The 22,013-nt window shown below is 40.4% G+C and overlaps 2 protein-coding genes across 2 annotated transcripts in view; one reads left to right on the forward strand and one right to left on the reverse strand.

Moving 5' to 3' along the window:
* Nucleotides 1–1,788, reverse strand: part of RCL1 (RNA terminal phosphate cyclase like 1) — a 170,847-nt gene extending 169,059 nt beyond the window's left edge. Inside the window, exon 1 of the mRNA XM_081067172.1 lies at nt 1,275–1,788. The gene's annotated coding sequence lies outside the window, so the exon portion shown is untranslated. The remainder of the gene's footprint in view (nt 1–1,274) is intronic.
* Nucleotides 1,748–21,042, forward strand: AK3 (adenylate kinase 3). The gene is made up of 5 exons (XM_081067174.1): nt 1,748–2,139; nt 10,436–10,555; nt 11,729–11,901; nt 13,056–13,174; nt 18,284–21,042. The coding sequence occupies exons 1-5, from the start codon at nt 1,989–1,991 to the stop codon at nt 18,402–18,404; spliced, it is 684 nt and encodes a 227-aa protein (XP_080923300.1). The 5' UTR covers nt 1,748–1,988; the 3' UTR covers nt 18,405–21,042.
* The last annotated feature ends 971 nt before the right edge of the window (nt 21,043–22,013 follow it).

Here is a 22,013-nt window from a genome sequence, read left to right on the forward strand (position 1 = left end):
CATGATGATTCCTCAGCTATTTTTGTCTGTCTTTTTGAACATTCCTTTCTAAGCCAAATTTCCTCAGGATTTTCTTTCAGGTCCCTTTTGTAGCTAAAACCGCAAACGTTCCTAACTTTGGAGATTAGAAGTACTTTCCTTACACCTTCGGGTTTTCTAGAGTTTCGTAACTTGTACTTGTCCAGACCTTTTCATTCTTTCTCTAGTTCTGTTTTTAGGTTTTCTAATCCTCTCGTTTATGTTCTTTTTCTTTACTTAATCCTTTCCTTTGCTTTTCCTTGGGTTACTCTGATGTCGTTTTTCTGACTATGTGAACTGAATGTTTAATTCATTTATTTTCATTCATTCTTTCTTAGTAATGAATATGTATGAGCTATTGAATTTCTTTCTAAGTACTGCACCATCTACCTATGAAATCCATTCACCCAGCTAAGATTCATCAGGGAGCAAGCTTTTCTTTACCATTCCTCTCTGAAATAATTTCTGTCTTTGAAATCGAAAGCAGTTTTAGGCTACTCATTTGGCAATCGCTGAGGAGAATGGCACTGTGTTTATTTTCAGAGCCTTCTTTCTGCCTAAGCATAGTGTCCTAGCACAAAAAAATTATAATAATAATGATTAACCTTTATTGAACAATTACCCTGTAGCTGGCATTGTACACATTATTTGTCTTGTGTTTCTATTCCTGGAACATGCCAAACTTTCAGCTTTAGGGCCTACTCTCCTTACCTGTGTTGGTCTCCTTCTATCTTCTAATTCAGTACTCAGAGCAAATGCCAGTTCTTCAAGGCCTTACTGATCATGAGATGTAAAACAGCCTCCCTCCACACTTGCACAGATTCTCTCTTGTTCATAGGACTATCTCATCTTGCTCATTTTATTCTTTTCCTTGTTATGATCTGCCTCTACCACTTGACTTTAAACTCCCAGGGGTAGAAATTTTGTCTTGTTTACTGCAACATTTTCAAGGCCCCTTAGAGCAATATCTGGCACATAGTAAGCACTGAACAAACATTGATGCAATCAATTCTCCGGGGAAGGCAACTAATGGAACCTGAGGAGGCGCCTGTACTTTTAGGCTCCGCAGAGTAACAGCTACTTTTGAATCTGAAGCTGTGAAAGTGTGACTTCTGTTGAAGGCATCCCACTATAGACAAGTGACTTAAAGTGACTTAACGTGACTTAATTTCCACTGGGTTTCCCTCCGGCGAAATGAGGAGGAAGGCCCTCTCCACTCATTTTCACCTACTGTGATTCTACACAGAAAAACGTACCTTACAAAACAGCACGAAAGCAAGAGAGGAGGAGGAGGTCCTTTGAAAGCCACTCAGCAGCCGAGGAGGGGAGGAGGAGGGGAGCGAAGCAAAGTGCGGGTAGGGTGCGGACGAGGGGGCAGTCTGGTGCCTCTGGAGAACGGAGGGGCACTGGTGATGGCGAGGGGGGCACAGAGGCTGGGAGGGGCACGGAGGGTGCCGGGTCTATTCCGCTGCGACTGGGCAGGACAGCACCTGGCACGGACGGGACGGGACGGGACAGTGACAGACCGCGGGGCCCAGTCTGAGAAAGGAGGCGGGGGCAACCAGGGGTCGCCGAGGAGGCCTCGGGGGGCCTCAGGCGGCGGAGAGCAAAGGGGGTGCGGCGGTGCCACCGGCTGAAGGGGGCTGGCCAGAGCAGGTGGGTGGGAAGGAGGCGCCGCGGGGCGGCCCACGGGCACGCAGGGCGGCCCACGGGCACGCAGGGCACAGCGAGGGGGCGCGGCGAGCGGTGGGAAGAAGCGCTCCGGGAACCGAGGGGCGGGCGCTGCCGCCGGGCCAGGCGCGGGAGGGGCGGCCCCGGTGGCCGTCGCCTCACTTCCGGGAGCGCTGGGGCGCTGCGGCTGCCGCCAGCTCGCAGCGTTGGCAGCCGGCGGACCGGGGCCGCGGAGCGCGGTGAGCGCGCAGCCCGGCCGAAGCCCCACTGCCCGCGCCCGGCGGCCTCTCCCTGCGGCCATGGGGGCGTCCGGGCGGCTACTGCGCGCCGTGATCATGGGGGCACCGGGCTCCGGCAAGGGCACCGTGTCGTCGCGCATCACCAAACACTTCGAGCTGAAGCACCTCTCCAGCGGGGATCTGCTCCGAAACAACATACTTCGGGGCACAGGTGGGAGCTTGGGCTGCAGCGCGTGCAGAGCTCTGCGGACCGAGGGGCCGGGGCGGGGAATTCGCGTCCCCGGGATGCGGGTCCTGGGACGTGGGTGCAGCATCTGCTTCCGGCTGCCCAGGGCCGAGCCCCCGGGCTGCTAAGCGGCTGCCTGCTCACCGAAACCTCTGACCTCCGTGGACAGCTTCGGGCGAGTTATCGGGGGAAGGAACTGGGAAGTTAGGACACGTTCGAAGTTCAAAGATGAAAGGACATCGCTTGGCTTTGAGAGGCATGTCCAGCCCCCGTCGCAGCTGTTCGTAGGATTCATCGAGCTGTGGCTTATTCTCCATGTGCCTTTGCGCCTGGAGAATTGTTTCCTTCTTATGTTTTTTTCTTCCTACCCCGCTTTTTTTTTTTTTTTTTTTTGTTAATCTCTATGGGATTTTCTAGTTCCGACCTTTCCCCCGGTAACCTGAAGGCCGAGCAGTATTTACTCGTGTTGCAGTCACACAGTTGGCTGAGATCTTGGAGACCCCCCGAGACTTCTTAGACTCGAAGGCTGTTCGTGCGCGTGGTTATCTGAAAGATCGTTTTGTTCCTCATGCCAAATAAATTCTTACAGCTCAGCACACAATCCAGTCAACAAACTGTACACTTTACAATGGGTCGATTTTATGTTATGTAAATTACATCTTAAGAAAGCTGTTTTCCAAAAGTGAGTATCAGGGTGAGGTTTTTCCTTGTTCTCTGAAGGGTTGGCCTTTGTTTTCCAAACTAGAGCTCATTATGAAGCTCCTTTTGAAAAATTGTAGCAGTAGTGCCTGCACAAGATGAAAAAAGGATTGGAAACAGGACGGAAGTACTTAAAATAAAAGCAAAGCCCTCTCTCATGACCTGACTCAATCCCGTTCTTCAGAGGGGAACAGCGTCATGTGTTTTCCTTTCAGAAATTTTTGTACAAGCTTTACTGATATGTATATGCTTTATTTTATATAATATGTAATCATACTGTAAATGTATTCTGCACCAGTGTGTTTTCACTTTATATCTGGGATATCTTTCCACATGAAAACATAGAAATCCATTTCATTCTTTTAATGTTTGTGTACGTATCTATTTGCTGAATCTATGATTTATTTAACTGATTCCCTATTGATAGACATATACGTTATTAATAGGTAGGGTTTTGTTTGTTTCAAAACAGTGACATTTAAGTGAAAAAAAGAATCACTCCAGTGTTTTTAGTTTGTCTCTTGGAGTTCTTTGGTTGAGCACCTGGTTTGGTGAATTACTACCTTTATTGTTCTCTTCTGACATTGGTCTTTAAAAATAAATTGTAAAGTATTTTGTAGTTAATTAGACTTCTTCAAAAGGTTAAATTGTTGGGCTCATTTGCTAAGTGTTGATGCAATATATTGAAGTATAATAGTTACGTAACAACAAAGAGTCTCCAGTACTGCACCCAGTTGGGGTTAGTTAATCCAAAGTGGATCGGAATAAAGAATTCTTAAGTGATTCTCTGAAAAACAACTCAGCAGTGATATATTACTCTGTGGTAGAGAACACCATCAGCGAAGAGTTAAGAATACCTTACTTTCTGAAAACACAAAACATTAAAAAATTAATCTAAAACCAACAAGTAAACTTGTTTTAAAAATGTACTTTAAAATTAGAAACAATGCACTTTGTCTTTAACATCCCATGACATGCATGCTGTCCTCTTTGAAGCTTCACAACATGAAAAGAGAGGCTATAGGGAGGAAAGGATCATGGGGGAAGATGTTCAGCTTGTCTCAGGCATCTGCTCTTTCTGGAGTCTTTACAGGCAATTTTTTAACAAGCAAAACAGAAAATGTGGTTTAGGGAGGTTTCATGAAATTGTTATTACAGATGTTCTGTATCTCAGGACTAAGAATATATTCTCAGTAAATATTTGTGAATGGATGGATGTTTCTCATAGGATCAGAGCCAAAAGAGGTGTAATCGTTTTTTTAAAAAACTACTGGTTAATCTTTTTTGATACTAAGAATAAAGTATATTTATTATAAAGAAAGAAAAACATGAGAATATAAAAAAAGAAAATTAAAATCTAAAGACAATTATAATGAACCTTTTGCTGCTTTTTCTTATATTCTTTTTTCTCTTTTTTCTCTGTTGCATTTATGTGTCTGCAATTTTGTTATGTTCTAAATTATTGTTTGGATACCTTTTTTCTTCACTTATTGTCAGCATGTTCACACATCGTTAAGTCTTTATATGATATTTCATTTCATCAAGATTGCACAGTTATTAATTTAAACATTTCCTGTTATCAGACATTTATGTTGTTAACCGTTCTTTGCTATAATAAGTACTAGTATGACTGTCTTTGTGCATGAACATTTGGTAACATCTTTGCTTATTTCCTGGTGTGGAAGCTCTATAAATATGGTACCATCAAACAGTGTTACAGAAGGATGGCACCAATTTACTCTCCAACAACCATTTCATCACGGTATTTTATAACCTATGGCTGTCTTTTATAGCAAAAGTTTAAAATCATCCCAGCAGATGTGATTAGAGGCACTGAAAACAGGGGGCAACCTGTTGACGGCAGCAAACCTAGAGTAACCATAGACCACCACTGGACCCTGGAGTCAGGAAACTGGAGTTTGAACCTTAGACGTTAATTAGTCCTTTCATTTAAAGATGAGGAAATTACATTCAGGAGAGATTAAAGAACTTGCTAAACAATAAATAGCAGTTACTGGAGAACAAGGGTGAAACCCAGGTCTCCTTGTGTGCTAATTAAATTACTCTTTCCATTATGTAGCATTTCCCAATTTGAGATTCATGACATAATCTTAGGTCGGCAAAATTTTGTCTCAAGTAAAAGTAAAATTCAAATTTAAAAACCAATAAAAACATTTCATGTGATGTCAAAGTGTATTTGAAAAACAACTCGCAAACCAAACCTTTCATTGCATGAATATTATAGCTTATTAAATTAAAAAGCTGAGTCACGTTAAAGAAAAGTATATAGTAAATAATAGTTTAGCTGTGGCAGAAATTGTAAGGTTGCCATGTGATTGCCCAGAGTTTGAGAAACTGCACTGCAGCTTGGTGCTTCTCAAAAAAGTAACCCTGGACTGGATGGCTAATCCTTTTGAATCTTACTTGTTTTCATCTGTAAGATGGCGGAGTAGATAATCTTCAAAGTCTCTGTTAGCAGCCAAGATTCTGTATGTCTAACAAAACTTTTATTATGTACACCCGTGCATTGTAAGTCTGCCTAATTAGAATGATACTGACAGTAGAGCAAATTATTTTTATAATGGCAAAAATTTGATTTCTAATAGGCAATACATTTACATGATTTAGAATTTCAAAAAATATAAAAAAGGGATCCTTGCATATGAAAAGATCCTTCCAGAGCACATACAACAGTTTACCCATTCTTCCTTCTGTTTTTTTTTCCGTTTTACACAAATGATAGCAAACTGTACACACTGTCCTGTATCTTTAACAGTATTGCTTTTCATAAAGATTATCCCAGTTCTTTTGTTCTAACAGCTTTATTGCAGTATAATTTACTTACATAATTTATCCATTTAAGATTTATAATGCAGTAAACTTTATTTACTATATTCAGAGTTGTGCAACCATCATCACAATCAATTTTAGAACATTTTCATCACCCTCAAAAGAAATCTCATGTCCATTAGCAGTCACCCTCATTCCCACTGCACCCCACCCCATCTGACCCACTGGCTACCTTAATCTACTTTCTGTCTCTATTGATTTGCCTATTCTGAACATTTCATGCAAATGGAATCATATAATATGTGGTCTTTTATGTCTGGCACTTTTCACTTAGCATAATGTTTTCGAGGCTCTCCCATGTTGTGGTATGTATTGGTACTTCATCGCTTTTTATGGCTGAATAATATTCCATTGAATGGATGTACTACATTTTGTTTATCCATTCATGCGTTGTGGACCTTTGGGTTGTTTCCCACTTTTCTGTTATTTTATGGGTGCACCAAATTTTTAAAAACAATTTAAAGAGCATTTTTAAAAGGTGAACCTGATAATAAATACTGTCTCAAAGGAGGTAGGCTTTTGATAGATTTTTTTTTTTTTTTTTTTTTTTTTAGCAAAATAAGTTAGGTCTTTTAAAATTCCATGGCTAGAATCCAGGGGAGACCAGCAAGCTCATTTCTCCATCCATCCAAACATTCATCCATCCATGGTTCCATCAGGCACCTCATGTGTGCCAGGTACTGGAGATACAGAGACAAAAAGTACTCACAATTGGAATATAGGCATGGGGAGCAGATGGCCAGATGGCTGTGTGTATTAGTCTGCTCTGTCAGCTGTAACAGAATACTATAGACCAGGGGACTTAAACGACAGAGATTTATTTTCTCATAGTTCTGGAGGCTAGAAATCCAAGATTAAGGTGCTGGCAGAGTTGGTTTCTGGTGTGGTCCTTCCTGGCTTGCAAATGGACAACTTCTCACTTTGTCCTCCTGTGGCCTTTCCTCCACTGCATGCATTCATGGTGTCTCTTCCTCTTGTTATAAAGACACCAGTCAGAATAGATTAAAGTCTCACCTTTATGAACTCATTTAACCTTAATTGCCTCCTTAAAGGCCCTGTCTATAAGTACAGCTACATTGGGTATTAGGGCTTCAACGTATGGTTTTAGGGTGGGGGACACAATTCAGTCCATAGCAACCCATAAACAGATAGTTTCAGCAGTGTAGTAAGTGCTCCAATAGAGACAAGTCTGTGACATCATGCAAGTCCAAAGGAGGAACTTTGGGTTGCCTAGGAGATTGAAGGACACCTCAACATGAGGGGCCCTTTCTGATGTATCTTGAAACATGAGTAAGAACTTACCAGGTGCCAGAGAGGAGTCAGACTTGTGCAAAGGCCAGGAGGACCCAGAGTACAAAGGCCAGGAGGACCCAGGAGCTCCTTGCTGCGGAGCAGGCAGGGGCATGGTTTGAGGGTTGGGTGGGAATGGTGGGGAGGGAGGTGAGGGAGAGGTAGATGAGGCCAGACCCAGGGTCTTTATATAGTTCTTGAGTTGAGATTTATCCTGAAGCAGAGTGGGAAGGGGAAGAATACAGACCTGGGGTGGAAACTCCTTCTAGGTGCTTCACTGAAGAGGAGAGCATTGGGTGATAGTTGGAGGGAAGACCAATGGCCGAGGGAGGTTTTTATTTTCAATATAATTCTTGTGAAATGTCCCATGCATGAAGGTATTGTAATTTCTATGTATGGTTAAAAGAAGAATAAAATGAACACCCATTTACCCATTACCAGGCAGAAAACCAGTACTTTGGGGGCACTCTTCTGTACCCCCTTCCAATCACATCTTCCTACCTCCCAGAGTTAACCACTATGAGAAAGGTTTTTTTTTGTTTTGTGTTTTGTTTTTTAAAGCCCTTGACTGGGTATCAAGCTACCATTTAACTCATTCTCTGTTTTTCTGTAACATGTATCAGTACTTTATGGCTAAATATAATTTTGTATGGATAGACCACATTTTATTTATCCATTCATCACTTGGTAGACATTTGAGCATTTCCATTTTTTGTCTATTGTGAATATAGTTGCCATGAACATTCATAGATAATTTTTTGTTTCAACATAGTTTTTAAAAATTTTATTTATATACATTTTTTATTAGTTTCAGGTGTACAAAACAACATAATGATCAGACATTTACATACCTCACAAAGTGATTAACCCAATAAGTCTATTACCCATCTGATACTATACATAGTTATTACAATATTGTTGACTATAAAGTACATCCCTATGATGTACTTTATATCCCTGTGACTGTTTTTTATAGTTGGTGTTCAATATTATTTTATATTAATTTCACGTATACAGTGTGTTGGTTAGACATTTATATAATTTATGAAGTGATCCTGCCCAATAAGTCTAGTACCCATCTGACACTATACAGTTTTTCCAATATTATTGACTATATTCCCCATACATACTTTACATTCCTGCGACTATTTTGTAACCACCAATTTGTACTTCTTAATCCCTTCACCTTTCTCACCCAGCCCCCCAACTCCCTTCCCATCTAGTAACTATCAGTTTGTTCTTTGTGTCTATGAGTCTACTTCTGTTTTGTTTGTTTGCATATTTTATTCTTTAGATTCCACATATAAGTGAGATCATATGGTACTTGTCTGACTTATTTCACTTAGCATAATACCCTCTAGGTCCATCCATGTTGTTGCAAATGATTAGATTTAATTCTTTTTCATGGCAGAGTAATATTCCATTGTATATATGTACCACAATTTCTTTATCCGATCATCTGTTGATGGGCATTTTGGCTGTTTCTATATCTTGGCTGTTGTAAATAGTGCTGCCATGAACATAGGGATGCTTATATCTTTTTGAGTTAATGTTTTGGATTTCTTTGGATAAATACCCAGAAGTGGAATTGCTGGGTCATAAGGTAGTTTTATTTTTAATATTTGGAGGAGCCTCCATACTATTTTCCAAAATGGCTGCTCCAGTTTGCAATTCCACCAGCAGTGCACAAGGATTCCCTTTCTCCACATCCTCGCCAACACTTGTTGTTTGTTGATTTATTGACGATGGCCATTCTGATAGGTGTGAGATAATATCATTGTGGTTTTTATTTGCATTTCTCAGATAATTAGTAATACTCTGATAATTAGTAATACATCATTTCGTATGTCTGTTGGCCATTTGTATGTCCTCTTTGGAGAAATGTCTATTCATATCCTCTGCCCACTTGTTAATTGGATTGTTTGTTTTTTTGGTGTTGTATGAGTTTTTAAATAAATTTTGGATATTAACCTCTTTTCAGATGTATCATTGGCGAATATCTTCTCCTATTCAGTAGAATGTCTTTTTGTTTTGTTAATGGTTTCCTTTGCTGTGCAAAAACTTTTACTTTGATGTAGTCCCATTTGTTTATTTTTTCTTTTGTTTCTCTTGACTGAGGAGATCCATTACTCTTATTAAAATATTAATAAGAAATGTCTAAGAGTTTGTGGCCAATGTTTTCTTCTGGGAGTTTTATGGTTTTGTGTCTTACATTTAAGTCTTTAATCTGTTTTGAATTTATTCTTGTATATAGAATAAGAAGGTGTTCCAGTTTCATTGTTTTGCATGTATCTGTCCAGTTTCCCCAGCACCATTTATTGAATAGAATTACATATCTTTATATGTAAACCGAGGCTGTACACCTGTCAAATGGCAGCCAGCTTTTAGGCAGTTAAAGTTTCACGAATTTGACAATTGAGACTCTGAAGTCAGTACAGTAATTTATATCAAGAATTTTGAAAACAGCCATATACTTTGACCCTTTAATCTGACTCCTGGGAATTTATCCATCAGAAGTAATACAGAAGACATAAATAAATAAAGGAAACAGAAAGAAAAAAAAAAAGAAAGAGTGTTAAAGTCTTTAAAAGCAGCAGTTGGGAAAAACCAATACTAATGTAAATGTTTAACAGTACTGCTGTGATAGTGTATTTTTATATATCAAATTGGATATATGTTGATGGAGTGTTATCAAAAATGACTATATAAACATCAGTGAAAAGTATTTACAAAATAATGCTAAGTGAGAAAAGAACACGAAACTACATATTCACAGATTACAATGGCATTACAATTCTGAGTGTATTTAAATAATTTGGTAAGAGATGATGAGGAAATTAAAATGCTCTTGCATAAGAATGACAGATAGTTGTGGGTAATATTTTTAAATTGTTCATAAATTCTTTTCCAGGGTGTTTTAGTAATGAAAATATAATATGGTCACAGTGCTAATCTGGTCAAAAATTGAGTTGTGACAGCGGCATCAATTTTAGAGGATTACAAAAGCCTCTACAGCACTTAAACTGAGTCACTTAAAAATAATGACTATTTCAAATTCTTATTTAAAAAGAAAATAATTTCAGTAATTCTATATGCTTTTTCTGATAGAAAATTTGGAAAATACAGAGAAGTGCAAATATGTTTTAAAAATCACGTAATTCTGTCACACAGAGATGGCTGCTGTTAACATACACATTGGTCTGTAGCTTTCCATTATTTCTTTTATCTATGTATTTATATTTATATATTTTTACATGATGGAGAATTTGAAATAAGCATAGATTATTTTGTAATCTCTGTTTTTATCACAAAAGTTGATAATGTACATCTTCATATTAGTGTGTTATCCAGAGATCTTTGGGCAACCAGTTTCCTAGGGACCTGGGATGAGATAAAACAAATGTACTTGCTGATTTGCTTTTTTCCCCTCATTCTGCTGTAGAAATTGGTGTGTTAGCCAAGACTTTCATTGAACAAGGGAAGCTCATCCCAGATGATGTCATGACTCGGCTGGCGTTTCATGAGCTGAAAAATCTCACCCAATATAACTGGCTTTTGGATGGTAAGTGAAGTGTCGTGAGCATTTCAGCTGCCTAAAATGATGAGTGTGGGCAGGAGAATGAGCATTTCATGGCTAGAGACAGACATCATGGATGGTGGGCAGGGAGCCTGAGTTCTGCCACTAACCACCCTGAGACCTTGAGCCAATCATCTTCTCTGGGCCTGCTTCTTGATCCAAACGGAAAGAGGGAAGTGCACTGCATGATTTCTAAACTCCCTTCAGATGTGGCTTTAGTTCCTCTCCCCTCCTTTGAGAATATTTTATGAGGAGAGAGAATCACCACAAAAGAAAAAAGGAGGGCTAGAAGAAAACTTGCAATCAGCTGTAAACTTTTGCCAGGCAGAGGTGTAGTGGAATCCTTGAGGATAGGTTGCTTTCTAGTTTCTAAAGAGATTGAGGTGTGTATTGTACGGCATAAAATTGAGTTGCGACAGCGGCATCAATTTTAGAGGATTACAAAAGCCTCTACAGCACTTAAACTGAGTCACTTAAAAATAATGACTATTTCAAATTCTTATTTAAAAAGAAAATAATTTCAGTAATTCTATATGCTTTTTCTGATTTCAGAAATTCTATATGCTTTTTCCTCACGTGCTTATGGAGGCTGACAGGTCCCAGGATCTTCAGGGTGGGTTGGTAAGGGGGAGATCCGGGAGAGTGGATGGTGTACTTCCAGTCTGAAAGCCAATAGGCTCGAGACCCAGGAAGAACTGATGTTTCAGTTTGAGTCTGAAGGCAGGAAAAGCCCACCTCCCAGCCCCAAGGTAGTCAGGCAGGAGAAATAGCTTCTTTATTCTGGGGAGGATCAGCTCTTTTGTTCTATTCAGGCCTCCAATGGATTAGATGTGGCCTCCCTACATTAGGGAGAGCAATCTGCGTTACTCAATCTACTGATTTAAATGTTAAAATCATTCCAAAACACTCTCACACAGACACACCCAAAATAATGTTTGACCAAATATCTGGGCACAGTCAAGTTGACACATGAAATTTCATTCATGTGTCATGACACATGAAATTAACTATCATAGTTGCCTTACAGCTGTGATCAGCCTGCCTGGTGTTACTGCTTTTGTTCATAGTGCTCAACATTAATTAATTCTCTTCTTCCCCCTCTTTCTCCCTTCCTCCCTTCCTTTTCCTTGTTATTTAAAAAAAATTTTTTTTGTAAAGGTTTCCCAAGGACACTTCCCCAGGCAGAAGCCCTGGACAGAGCTTATCAGATAGATACAGTGATTAACTTGAGCGTGCCCTTTGAGGTCATTAAGCAGCGCCTTACTGCTCGTTGGATTCATCCATCCAGTGGCCGAGTTTACAACATCGAATTCAACCCTCCCAAAACTGTGGTGAGTAGTTGTGGTGTGACACAGCCTTCCACAGAGCAGACCATCTTCTCCGAGTCCTCTTGCCCTCACAGACAGAAGTTTTATGACCTTGAAAATCCTGCCTGACCAAAACTCCTGAGGGTATAGTCTCAGGTTACTTGGTACAATTGACTTGTCTAGTCCACTCAGCTTGTAACTAGGCGTCTCCAGGAGTCACAGGGGTTTGTTATTCCTTCAGAAGCATTTATTGATTTCCTACTCTGTGCCATGGAGTGTGTTAGGAGTTGGGGCCATAGGGATTAGTGATACCTTGGTTTACTTAGGGCTTGCAGTTGAGAGTCCCAGTTTATAGCCGAATTTTTTAATATATGTACGATATATACATATCGTACATATATATATATATATATACATATATATCGTACATATATTGTATACATATATACATATAGTACATATATTCAACATAAGAATGTTCTGTAGAGAATCACTAAAAAAAATTTAGAGCCAAGCTGAGGATATGCCTGGAAATAACATCTCAACAAACTGAGAAAAATGCTTCCTAGAATGGCGGTTCATAGCTTCTTATATGCATTTTGATTAAGGAATATAAGGAAGATTAAATGAAGGTGGGAGAGAGCAAGGTGGGGATTAGATTACAGGATAGTTAACAAGATTTTGTGCTCCGTTGGGGGTGGTTATGTTTCTGAGGGGTCTGAAAAGATGCTTTACAAAGGTGTGTTACCCTAGATGCACAGAAACAATGGACCAGGCTTGCTTAAGGCAAAGATAAACCTTTTGCTGAAGAAGTTATATGCCTGTGGCTTGACTACCCACCGTGACCGGCCCAGTGAGGAATTTATGATCAGATCACCCTGTGAGGTTACTTTCCGTAGAACCCCGTTTTGTCCACAATATGAAATTATTTAGAGGGGCTGCTACGAAAAGCTTTTACTCTAAGGAGCAGGTGACTGACACTGCGGAAATGATCCTGGGGTCTCGTGGCTCTGTATTTCAAGGTCTGGGTTTCGATTTGATTCTGTTTACTTAAACGGCCATTTGTGTGCTTGGTGCTTGTGTAGAGAATATACCTGTTTAAAAATCATGTAACTGCTTATACAAAATATCCTTCAAAAATAAGATGTTTGATACCAGCCGGTCTGACTCCCATTTAGGGCATCGATGATCTGACTGGAGAGCCTCTCGTTCAGCGTGAGGATGATAGACCAGAGACGGTTGTCAAGAGGCTGAAAGCTTATGAGGCTCAAACAGAGCCGGTCCTAGAATACTACCGGTGAGTTTGTTGCTTTTCAGAACTTATCCATGATGAGGCATGAAGACAGTTTTCTATTATCCATGCCTTACAGCTGAAATGCTAAAACACCCGACGATCCAATGCAAATTGGTTTATAATAAAGGAAATGTATTAGTGCGTCTAACAGGGAAGTCCAGAAGATAGGTTGGGCTTTAGTCACCTCTAGGTTCAATTAGAGTTTTGCCATTCTCTCAACTTCTTATTGTCTTTGTCCTTAGGCTTCCTGCATAGTTGCAGACAGTTGCCGGGAACACCCCTTTCATGAAAGGCTTAGGGGTTACCTTTCTCCCAGTGAACAAAAGCCCCAAGTATCACACAGATTGAACCCACTCGAATAACCACTGAGGTCAGGGAATGCCCTGCACTGTTTTAGGCATAGGTTACTGCCCATTCGGGAACCAGTCCCTGGGATGGCAGGGATTACACTCATTGGTCCACACCTGAAGCTAGGAGTGGGTCAGTCTCACCCAAACTCTGCTGTCTGGCGTGGGGAGGGCTGGAATGAATGCCAGGGAGGCAAACCTAATAATACCCACTCCCTGTGCCAACAGAGGACACTATAGCACAGAAGACTCACATGGCAACCAATCCTCGGATCATTAATTTGGCTAGTAGTCTTCAAAAGCTTCTATTCTAACAGTTTTGTCTGCTCCCCAGGGAACTCATGTTCCACAACAAATAAGGGCTCTATACTGAATTAATATCTGACTCAGACGAAGAAACAATCCAATTTCCTTTCCCTCGCCTCACAGAGGATTGATCACAAACCCTTTCCTTTTATTCATTCACTTACTGAAGGATGACTCAGCATCAACACAACACAGTGTTGTGGGGTAGCGCAGAGATCCTGCAGCCAGGTTGCGTAAGTTCAAATCCCAGATCGCCATTTATGGACTTGGCCTTAACCTGTTTTCTCCTCTATAAAATGAGGGTGTGAATAAAGGGTTGAAAGATTGAGTTAATATGTGTAACTTTAATTGTTTCTGACCCTTTATAATGATCGGTTATTATTCTTATTGTTGTAATAGGATACATGTGTAGTGAAATCTAAAGCAATAGTCTGCAAACTGTTTTAATAGTTATTTCTGGAGGATGACATTATAAGGGAGTTGGCCATTCACTTTCTACAGTAGCTGTTACTATAATTTTTGTGATTTGTATAATGAGCCTGGCTTTGCAGATTACCAGTGCTGTGGCCCTGGGCAAGGTATTCAAACTGTGTGGCACAAATTTTTCATTTGTACAATCAGAGCAATATTAAGTAGTACCTAGTTCATACGGTTATTAAGGGAATTAAGTGAGAGAATCCATGTAAAGACTCACAACAGCCCTGGCTCTATTAAGTCAGTGGTAGCTGTTGGGTACTCTGTTGCCGCTGTGCTAGGCTCTTGGTCCACATAAATAATTAGACCCAGTCCCTGTCAAGCCCCAAGAAACACCCCTTCTATCTGTGGGTAGAGAACTGAGTAAACTATATTTATAATCACAAAATGTACTATATCAGTCAGGAACCTAATTCACACTAGGCCAAGCAAAAGGGAAATTTATTGGTCATGTAACTACAATGTCCAAATGTGGATGGATGCTGGATTTAGGTGTTCAATCAGTGTCAGCAGCTCCATATTCCTGTGTCATTCCACCTGTGTCGGCTTCGATCTCAGGTGGGCTCTTCCTGTGTGAGCCCCTCAACACTCCAGCTTACCTCGCACCAGTTCAGCAGAAAAGAGAGCTTCTTTGACAGCAGAAGTCCTGCAGTTGGCACTGATTAGCTCATCCTTGAAGCTGGGAAGTGGGCACAGTCCCACCCGAATCTCCTGGACCCAGTTTCCCCTCTAAAGGGACTTGTTATTCACTCAAAAGTAACCAGAAGAAGGGAGAACACATTGTTGGGCTGATAACACTGCAAGGCTATTCATAAAGGTAATTGCCGAATGCAGTGGAAGCAGGGGTTAATTCTGTCAGAATATGGGAAGGGAAGTTGGGGAAGGCTACAGAGACGAAGTGTATGACCGGGGTTTCCTATCTTAGAAGAAGATACTCTAGTCTTTCTTGGCTTCTGGTTTTTGCTACCTCTTGGCCATTGTTTGAAACTTTTCCTTCCAAACTCCTGCACACAGAACTAGGGCTGGACTTAATCAAAAATTCTAAGTTGTATTTGCAACAAAGTCAGCATTGTTGTTTTAAAATGTTGACAGTCGTATTGTTTTTAAAACTCTTTCAACTTGGGACATTTATAGAGTAATTAGGTCTGTGTTTACAAACAACGAGATACTCTTTAGAGGACTGATAGTTGAAGCTGGTTCCATTTTATTACACAGAAGTTAAAATAACAAATGTTCGCCCAAGCTACAGCTTGGCCCTCAGTAATTAACCTACTTGTGACATTGGCTTGATTTTAAAGTGGCTCTTCTAGAGGCTTACAGCTGTTAAGCAGCTTGTTCTCTTGAAAGCATTACAAGATGCCTGGGAGTTTAGAAGCAGCAGGGCTTCTAATATGCAGAGAATACTGTATTTGCATGTCTCTCCTTAGGAGATACTTCCTACCAAGGAAACAGTGGGAATTACTTAAGTTAGTCTGAATTGTGGCAAAATTTCATGAGGTATCAAGAAAGGAATGCTTTTGTCCCAGTGAAACCTCTGAAAATCTGGTGAAAAGGTTGCAGAGGCATGATGGATCCTGTTATTCGAAAGAATAAATCAGAATTTCTCAGTTGCTTTGGCATGCGGGGTGTCGTGCAGGGGTCTCTAGTCTTGCTCCCCACAAAAGAACGCAGGATACGGTGAGGCCAAAAAAGAACACCCATGGAGCCATAGATAGGGGGGAGTCATACTACTATAGTCTCGCTGGTGACTGGGTTGGAGACACAAGAAGCAGAAGCCACACTATCTGCAACCTGCCATGCACTCTCTCTCTGCCAACCAACCTTACTTACTAGCTGCAAGCCACCATGCTAACTGCAAGCTGCTCTTGCTAGCTCAGCCACCATCGTCTTGCTAGCCGCCATTTGCTGCTAGCGTAGCCACGGCAGTTATATTAGTGGCCAGTGGCTCACTGGTTACAGCCGAGGGCCAACTAGCCACAGCTGATGGCCATTTACTACCTGACCTAGCACCTTTCCACGCGACGCTGAGAGCCTGGAAACTACATTCCTAGCTCTGTCCCCGCACTCCACCCCTACAGGGTATTGACTCACAATCTACGTGACAAGCGTCTTCCGCAAGTGGCCCTATGCGAGGAGCCGGGAGGTGAATGCAATATCCTGGACACAGCCAGTTTCTCAGGGCACCACCAGTACTTCTGGGCACAGCCAGACTTCCTGGATTCAGCCAGGGCTCTCAGGGTACCGTGCTGGAACAACAGTGGCTCACAGTCAAGGTGCTTACATATTCTCGATCCCGGCCGGTCCAGACACAAAAGCAAACATCCGCCACTTCCACTACATGGTGGTATGTTCCCAAGCAAACAGTCAAGCGGTCCATTAAATTAGGAATAGAAGGCAGTTCCCCATAGTCCATAGTCATTCGCCAGGGCTGTGCGTTAGCCTCACAATGTGTGCCCTCTCCGCCGGGTAAGGGCTCCAAGCCCTCCCCAACCTGGGGATGAGGGCCTCTGCTAGAACTTCCCAGCCCACAGGGCCGCAACGACCTGCGCTTTCTCCAGTCTGTGCTGGTTGGGGAACCATCCACGTCTTCCCACCCCTCCACGGGAGTCCAGCTCTCCGGCAGCTGCTCCTGCTGGTCTTCCTGAGACTGAGCTTTCATACGCACAAACTGCTCCACCGCCCTTCCCCCTTCGGAGAGCTTTGGCTAACACCGTACCCTGCTCGCTGTGCCATTTGTCATGCAGGGTGATATGCGGGATCTCTGGTCCCGCTCCCCACATAAGAACATAGGACATGGTGAAGCCAAAAAGGAACACACATGGAGCCATAGATAGTCATACCACTATATTCTCGCTGGCAGCTGGGTTGGGGACACAGGAAGCAGGAGCCACACTGTCTGCAACCTGCCGTCCACTTCTCTGCCAACCCACCTCACTTGCTAGCTACAACAAGCCATGCTAACTGCAATCCGCGCTTGCTAGCTCAACCACCATCTTTATCCTAGCCTCCATTTGCTGTTAGTGTAGCCACAGCAGTTATATTAGTGGCCAATGGCTCACTGGTTACAGCTGACGGCCAACTAGCCACAGCTGATGGCCATCCAATCACAGTTGATGGCCATTTACTACCCGAGTGAGCACCTTTCCACGTGAGGCCGAGAGCCTGGAAACTGCACTCCTGGCTCTGTCCCCACATGCTTTTATGCAGCAGTTAAGCCAAGGTGTACGAATGGGTTGGAAGAGGATGGTAAGCGAGAGTAATACCAGAATCTGTGGAGGGAATCTGTGTGTTTGAAAAGCATTCTGATTCTCCTCCCCATTCTACCCCCAGAAAACTGGAGTAAATATGTTAGTTGCTAGTCTGGTGACAAGTCTGACAAATCTGCCTGGGGAGAAGTGGAGAAACACAATAAAAACAATACTTTTTATTCGCGTTTTCCCTGAAATTTGGAAGAGTAGCACAGAGGGCAAAAATAAACCTGGGTGAAAAGAAGGAAGCACAATCAAGTATGAGAAAACTGTTTTGCAAATGGGTGGTGGACAAAGAAAGCCAAGGGCTGTCTTGGTGTCCAGCAGGCCCCCTGTTTGGAAACTTTAGTTATTTGAGCTGTTTCTTTACATCTCTAATTAAAAGTTTTATTATTGGATCTGTTTCTTTACATTTCTAATACAAAGGTTTATCGGTATAGTAAGGAAACTTGAACTTTAGAAAGGATTAAATAAACGATTATATATAAAACACTTAGCACATGCTTAATGATTGAGAGCTGCAATTCATTTTTAAATGACCATTTGGTAACCCAGAGAGCACAACTGAAACCAAAATCTAGGTTTTCCAGCGGCCAGCCAAGCGCTTTTCTCTTTTGATCACACAGACCTGTACTGAATTGAGGTCTCCCAAGTCCACATTATCACCTTTTAAGAATCACTTTGAAAAAGCTTATTAGGAAGACTCAGACCTGTGTTTTTTGTTTTGTCACCTTTAGGAAAAAAGGGGTATTGGAAACATTCTCTGGAACAGAAACTAACAAGATCTGGCCCTATGTATATGCTTTCCTGCAAACGAAAGTTCCACAAGTAAACCAGAAAGCATCAGTTACTCCATGAGAAGTGTGTGTGACCGGTAAGATGAGCAGAAGGTTCTCAGCTGTGCATTTAGAAGCTCCGTGTCCTAAGACTCTGAATTGTATGACTTCTTTGGAAATTTTATTCGTTTCGTTTCTCCTGATTTTATTCTGGAAATTAAGGATGTGCCAAATGAGTCAGATACTAAGATTCATCTTTTGAAATCGTCTAGTATGTTTTATCCAGTTATGTTCTATGCGTGCACAATTCAAAAATATCAGAGATGTCTAATGAAACTTGAAAAATCATGTAGAGCATAATTAAAAGACCAATTGTTCAGAAGAGTAAGTGGTTGATAAAGTATCCTTATTTTTATGGAAACGTAAAAAACAATTCCAAATCATTTGGGAAAAGTATCTCATCAAAGGCTTTTGCTTAGACTGATGCCAAAAAGCATCTTTACCACTGTGGTACACGGTTTTGTGAAACACTATGTCTGTAGAATTCCAGAGGAAAAGCAACTGGATTTAAAGATTCGTTTGAGGGTGCAAATTCACTGCTGCCTCTACACTAAGAAATTTCTAAACTAGCCATATATATATATATTTTGTTGTTAACATACCTTCAGGTTACTCACAATTTTCAATTTGCTATGAAAATGTATCAATTAGCGTATAGGAAAGTACTAATTTCCTATGATTTGTTTTCTTTTGAAAATAGATGTGTACTGAGGAATATGTTAGAAATTGACATTATAAGTTCTTGCAAAAGCACCAAGTTGTATTTTCAAAGGAAAATGTAAAGACCTATGTTTTCAAATGTTACTCAGGTTAAAGGATATGCTTTAGGATCTACTTGCCAGTTTCTCTTTTTGATCAAAAGGTATGATCTGCCTTGATGAGTAACATATTAAAGTACACACACACACACCCCACACCCATACACACAAACACCACACACATACACACACACACATATACACACACACAGAGGAAGAGAAAATCCATGACACTAGGTAAAGTAGGAACGCTTTGTCATTAGGAAGTAGAAATAGATCAGGTTTGCCTGGGAAAAATTCCCTTGACAAATATAACAATCATAATTAGTAAACAGATCTGGCAATGAAGAGGATTTATATGACAGGTTAAAAAGGACCCGGAAACAAATTGTGTTTGCTGACAGTTTATTCCTAATCAAAAAGTTTACACCTGCTAGCATTTACTGCTATCCTAAGAGTAAAGAACTCTTTTGGGTGATTATAACCTGAGCAGCCATTTTAAAACCAGAATGATTTGATTCCTTAGTGGGGAAACCAGATGCATGCTTATCTACTGTGGCCTGGTAGAAAGTAGGGCAATGTGAAGTGGAGAAATCTGACTATATCTTCAATGGCATATTTACTCTTACTTTGCTTGGTGCGAAATCAAATGAAACAAATCCTTGTAAAAGCTGTTAACTGCCTTTGAAATCTGGCCCATTTGATTCTAGGCACTTAAAATACAAATGCCAAGAAATGGTTGGTATGTATTTTGTGGGAAAAGAACGTATATTCCTTTCTTTTGATTTTTTAAAATTCAGTGTTGAGCTTTCAAAAAGTCTTTTAAAAAGGTTTACAGTAAATATTCTATTCTGTACACAACTTTCTATAATGCCTTATTTGAATTTTAATATTTTGTGCTTTCTGAAAATGTGAACTACTAAACTTAAGAATTATCACTAGGTTATCAGGCACACATTAGTATTAAGGTATTGTAATACAGTGCGATTTTAGAACTGTGCATATCACTTTGTCTTTGGTAGTTCACAGGGAGCACTCCATGTCACTTTCCATTCCGCGGCCCTGATGATTGACTGACTTCTGAATTGGCTTAGAACAGTTAACAGTATACAGGCTGGTTTCGTTTTATGCTCTCCTTTACCTCCCGCTGTGGTATTGCAGCCACACTGGCCTTCTTGACACTTAGGAAACATGGAAATCACAAACGGGTAGAAGAACATGGCTATGAAATTTAAGTCTCTTCTTCCCTGTGACTGTCCCCTCCTCACTCCCAGAACACTCAACCCAAAGTTTTGCACATACTTCCATTACTTTGGGAAATGCCTACACTATTATTATGATTTTTTTGATTAAAGAAAACAAGAACTTGTTTTACGCTGAGTTAATGTCATAGACAGTTCTGATGATTATCATAGCTGAGGGAGCACAACCTGCTAAAAAAACCCATAATGCTGTAATGCCTACGACTATGATTTATGTGCTACATGAAGTATGTATGAAGTTGAATGCCTTAGTTAGAAGCTACTATGCCTGTAATTAAAGGCTAATGAGAACAGTGCTTCAATCCATTATCCTATTTTCTGGAGTACCATATTTTGGTACACCTATCGTAAGCAGAGGTGTGAGAAATGGAAATTGGCAGTTAGTACCATTCAGAAATTTTCTCAATTCCATTTGAAATAGATTAAATACTGTCTCAAATTTCTAAACCCCAGCCCCATAGCTACTTTTTCCACAGCTATTTATAATGGCATTCCAACAAAGTAAAATATTTTGGAAACTCAGTTTGTTACAGAATTTACCTATGTTAATTAACAAATCATGGCAATTACAGACCTCAGATTAAACTGTTGTAATACTTGCAACTAACAGCAAAAATAAATTTGTATTCTAAAACATGTTTATAAATTGTCTTTTCATTGACAAGAAAATGTTCCCAGACACTGGTAATCCAAGATTGTGATTTTGGAAGTTAGTTTAAAAATTTTACAACAGTCAAAATAGTCTAGCTGTGCTTCAAGCTTCTGTTAAAAGCCAGCGTGCTACGTAGAGTTCATATCCATTTCACCTTTTTTTTTTTCAGTTCACTAATGGTCATGTGTTTTTCTAAATATATAGCACTGAGTAAAGATTGTACTTTGGAAGGATTTTACCAACGTGTATAAATCAATCTGGTAATGGTCTTAATTTTACCAAAGGACTCTAAATACCGTGTTTCCCCCCAAAAAAGCTAGACACTCAGCTTTAATGCGTCTTTTGGAGCAAAAATTAATATAAGACCTGGTATCATATTCTGATAGTTATTGGATTATTATTTTTTATACCCGGTCTTATATAAGACCTGGTTTTATATTATAGTAAAATAAGACCGGGTCTTATATTAATGTTTGCTCCAAAACGCATTACATCTGATTGTCCGGCTAGGTCTTATTTTCGGGGAAACACGGCGTTTGAAAAATAGTATGAAGAATCATGCTCTATAAAGAAACAAGTGAAAGATGTGGGAATTTTTATCATTTTCATATTTAGAAAAGATCAAACTCAAGTCTAATTCTTTAAGGCTTATGAGAATGGTTTTGACTTATCAGATGGTAAGCAACTCATAGTCAACTTTTATTCATCTTTGTATCCCCCCCTCCCATTAGCTTACGTAGTAAGCAAGCAAATACTCATTAATCAGCTTCTCAGACCTGTGAAATAGTACATACGTGTCTGTTACAGATGAAAATGGATGCATAGAATTTTAGGAACTTATTAAAACTGAAATAAAAAGCCTGACCTCAACCCAGACAAGTACGTTTGTATCCCACATCAATTTAAGAACTGAAATACATGACTGACTTGGAGAACAGTCAATTGACATCTTTTTATTT

Source organism: Rhinolophus hipposideros, assembly GCF_964194185.1.
Source record: "Rhinolophus hipposideros genome assembly, chromosome: 11".
NCBI classification, from domain to species: domain Eukaryota; kingdom Metazoa; phylum Chordata; class Mammalia; order Chiroptera; family Rhinolophidae; genus Rhinolophus; species Rhinolophus hipposideros.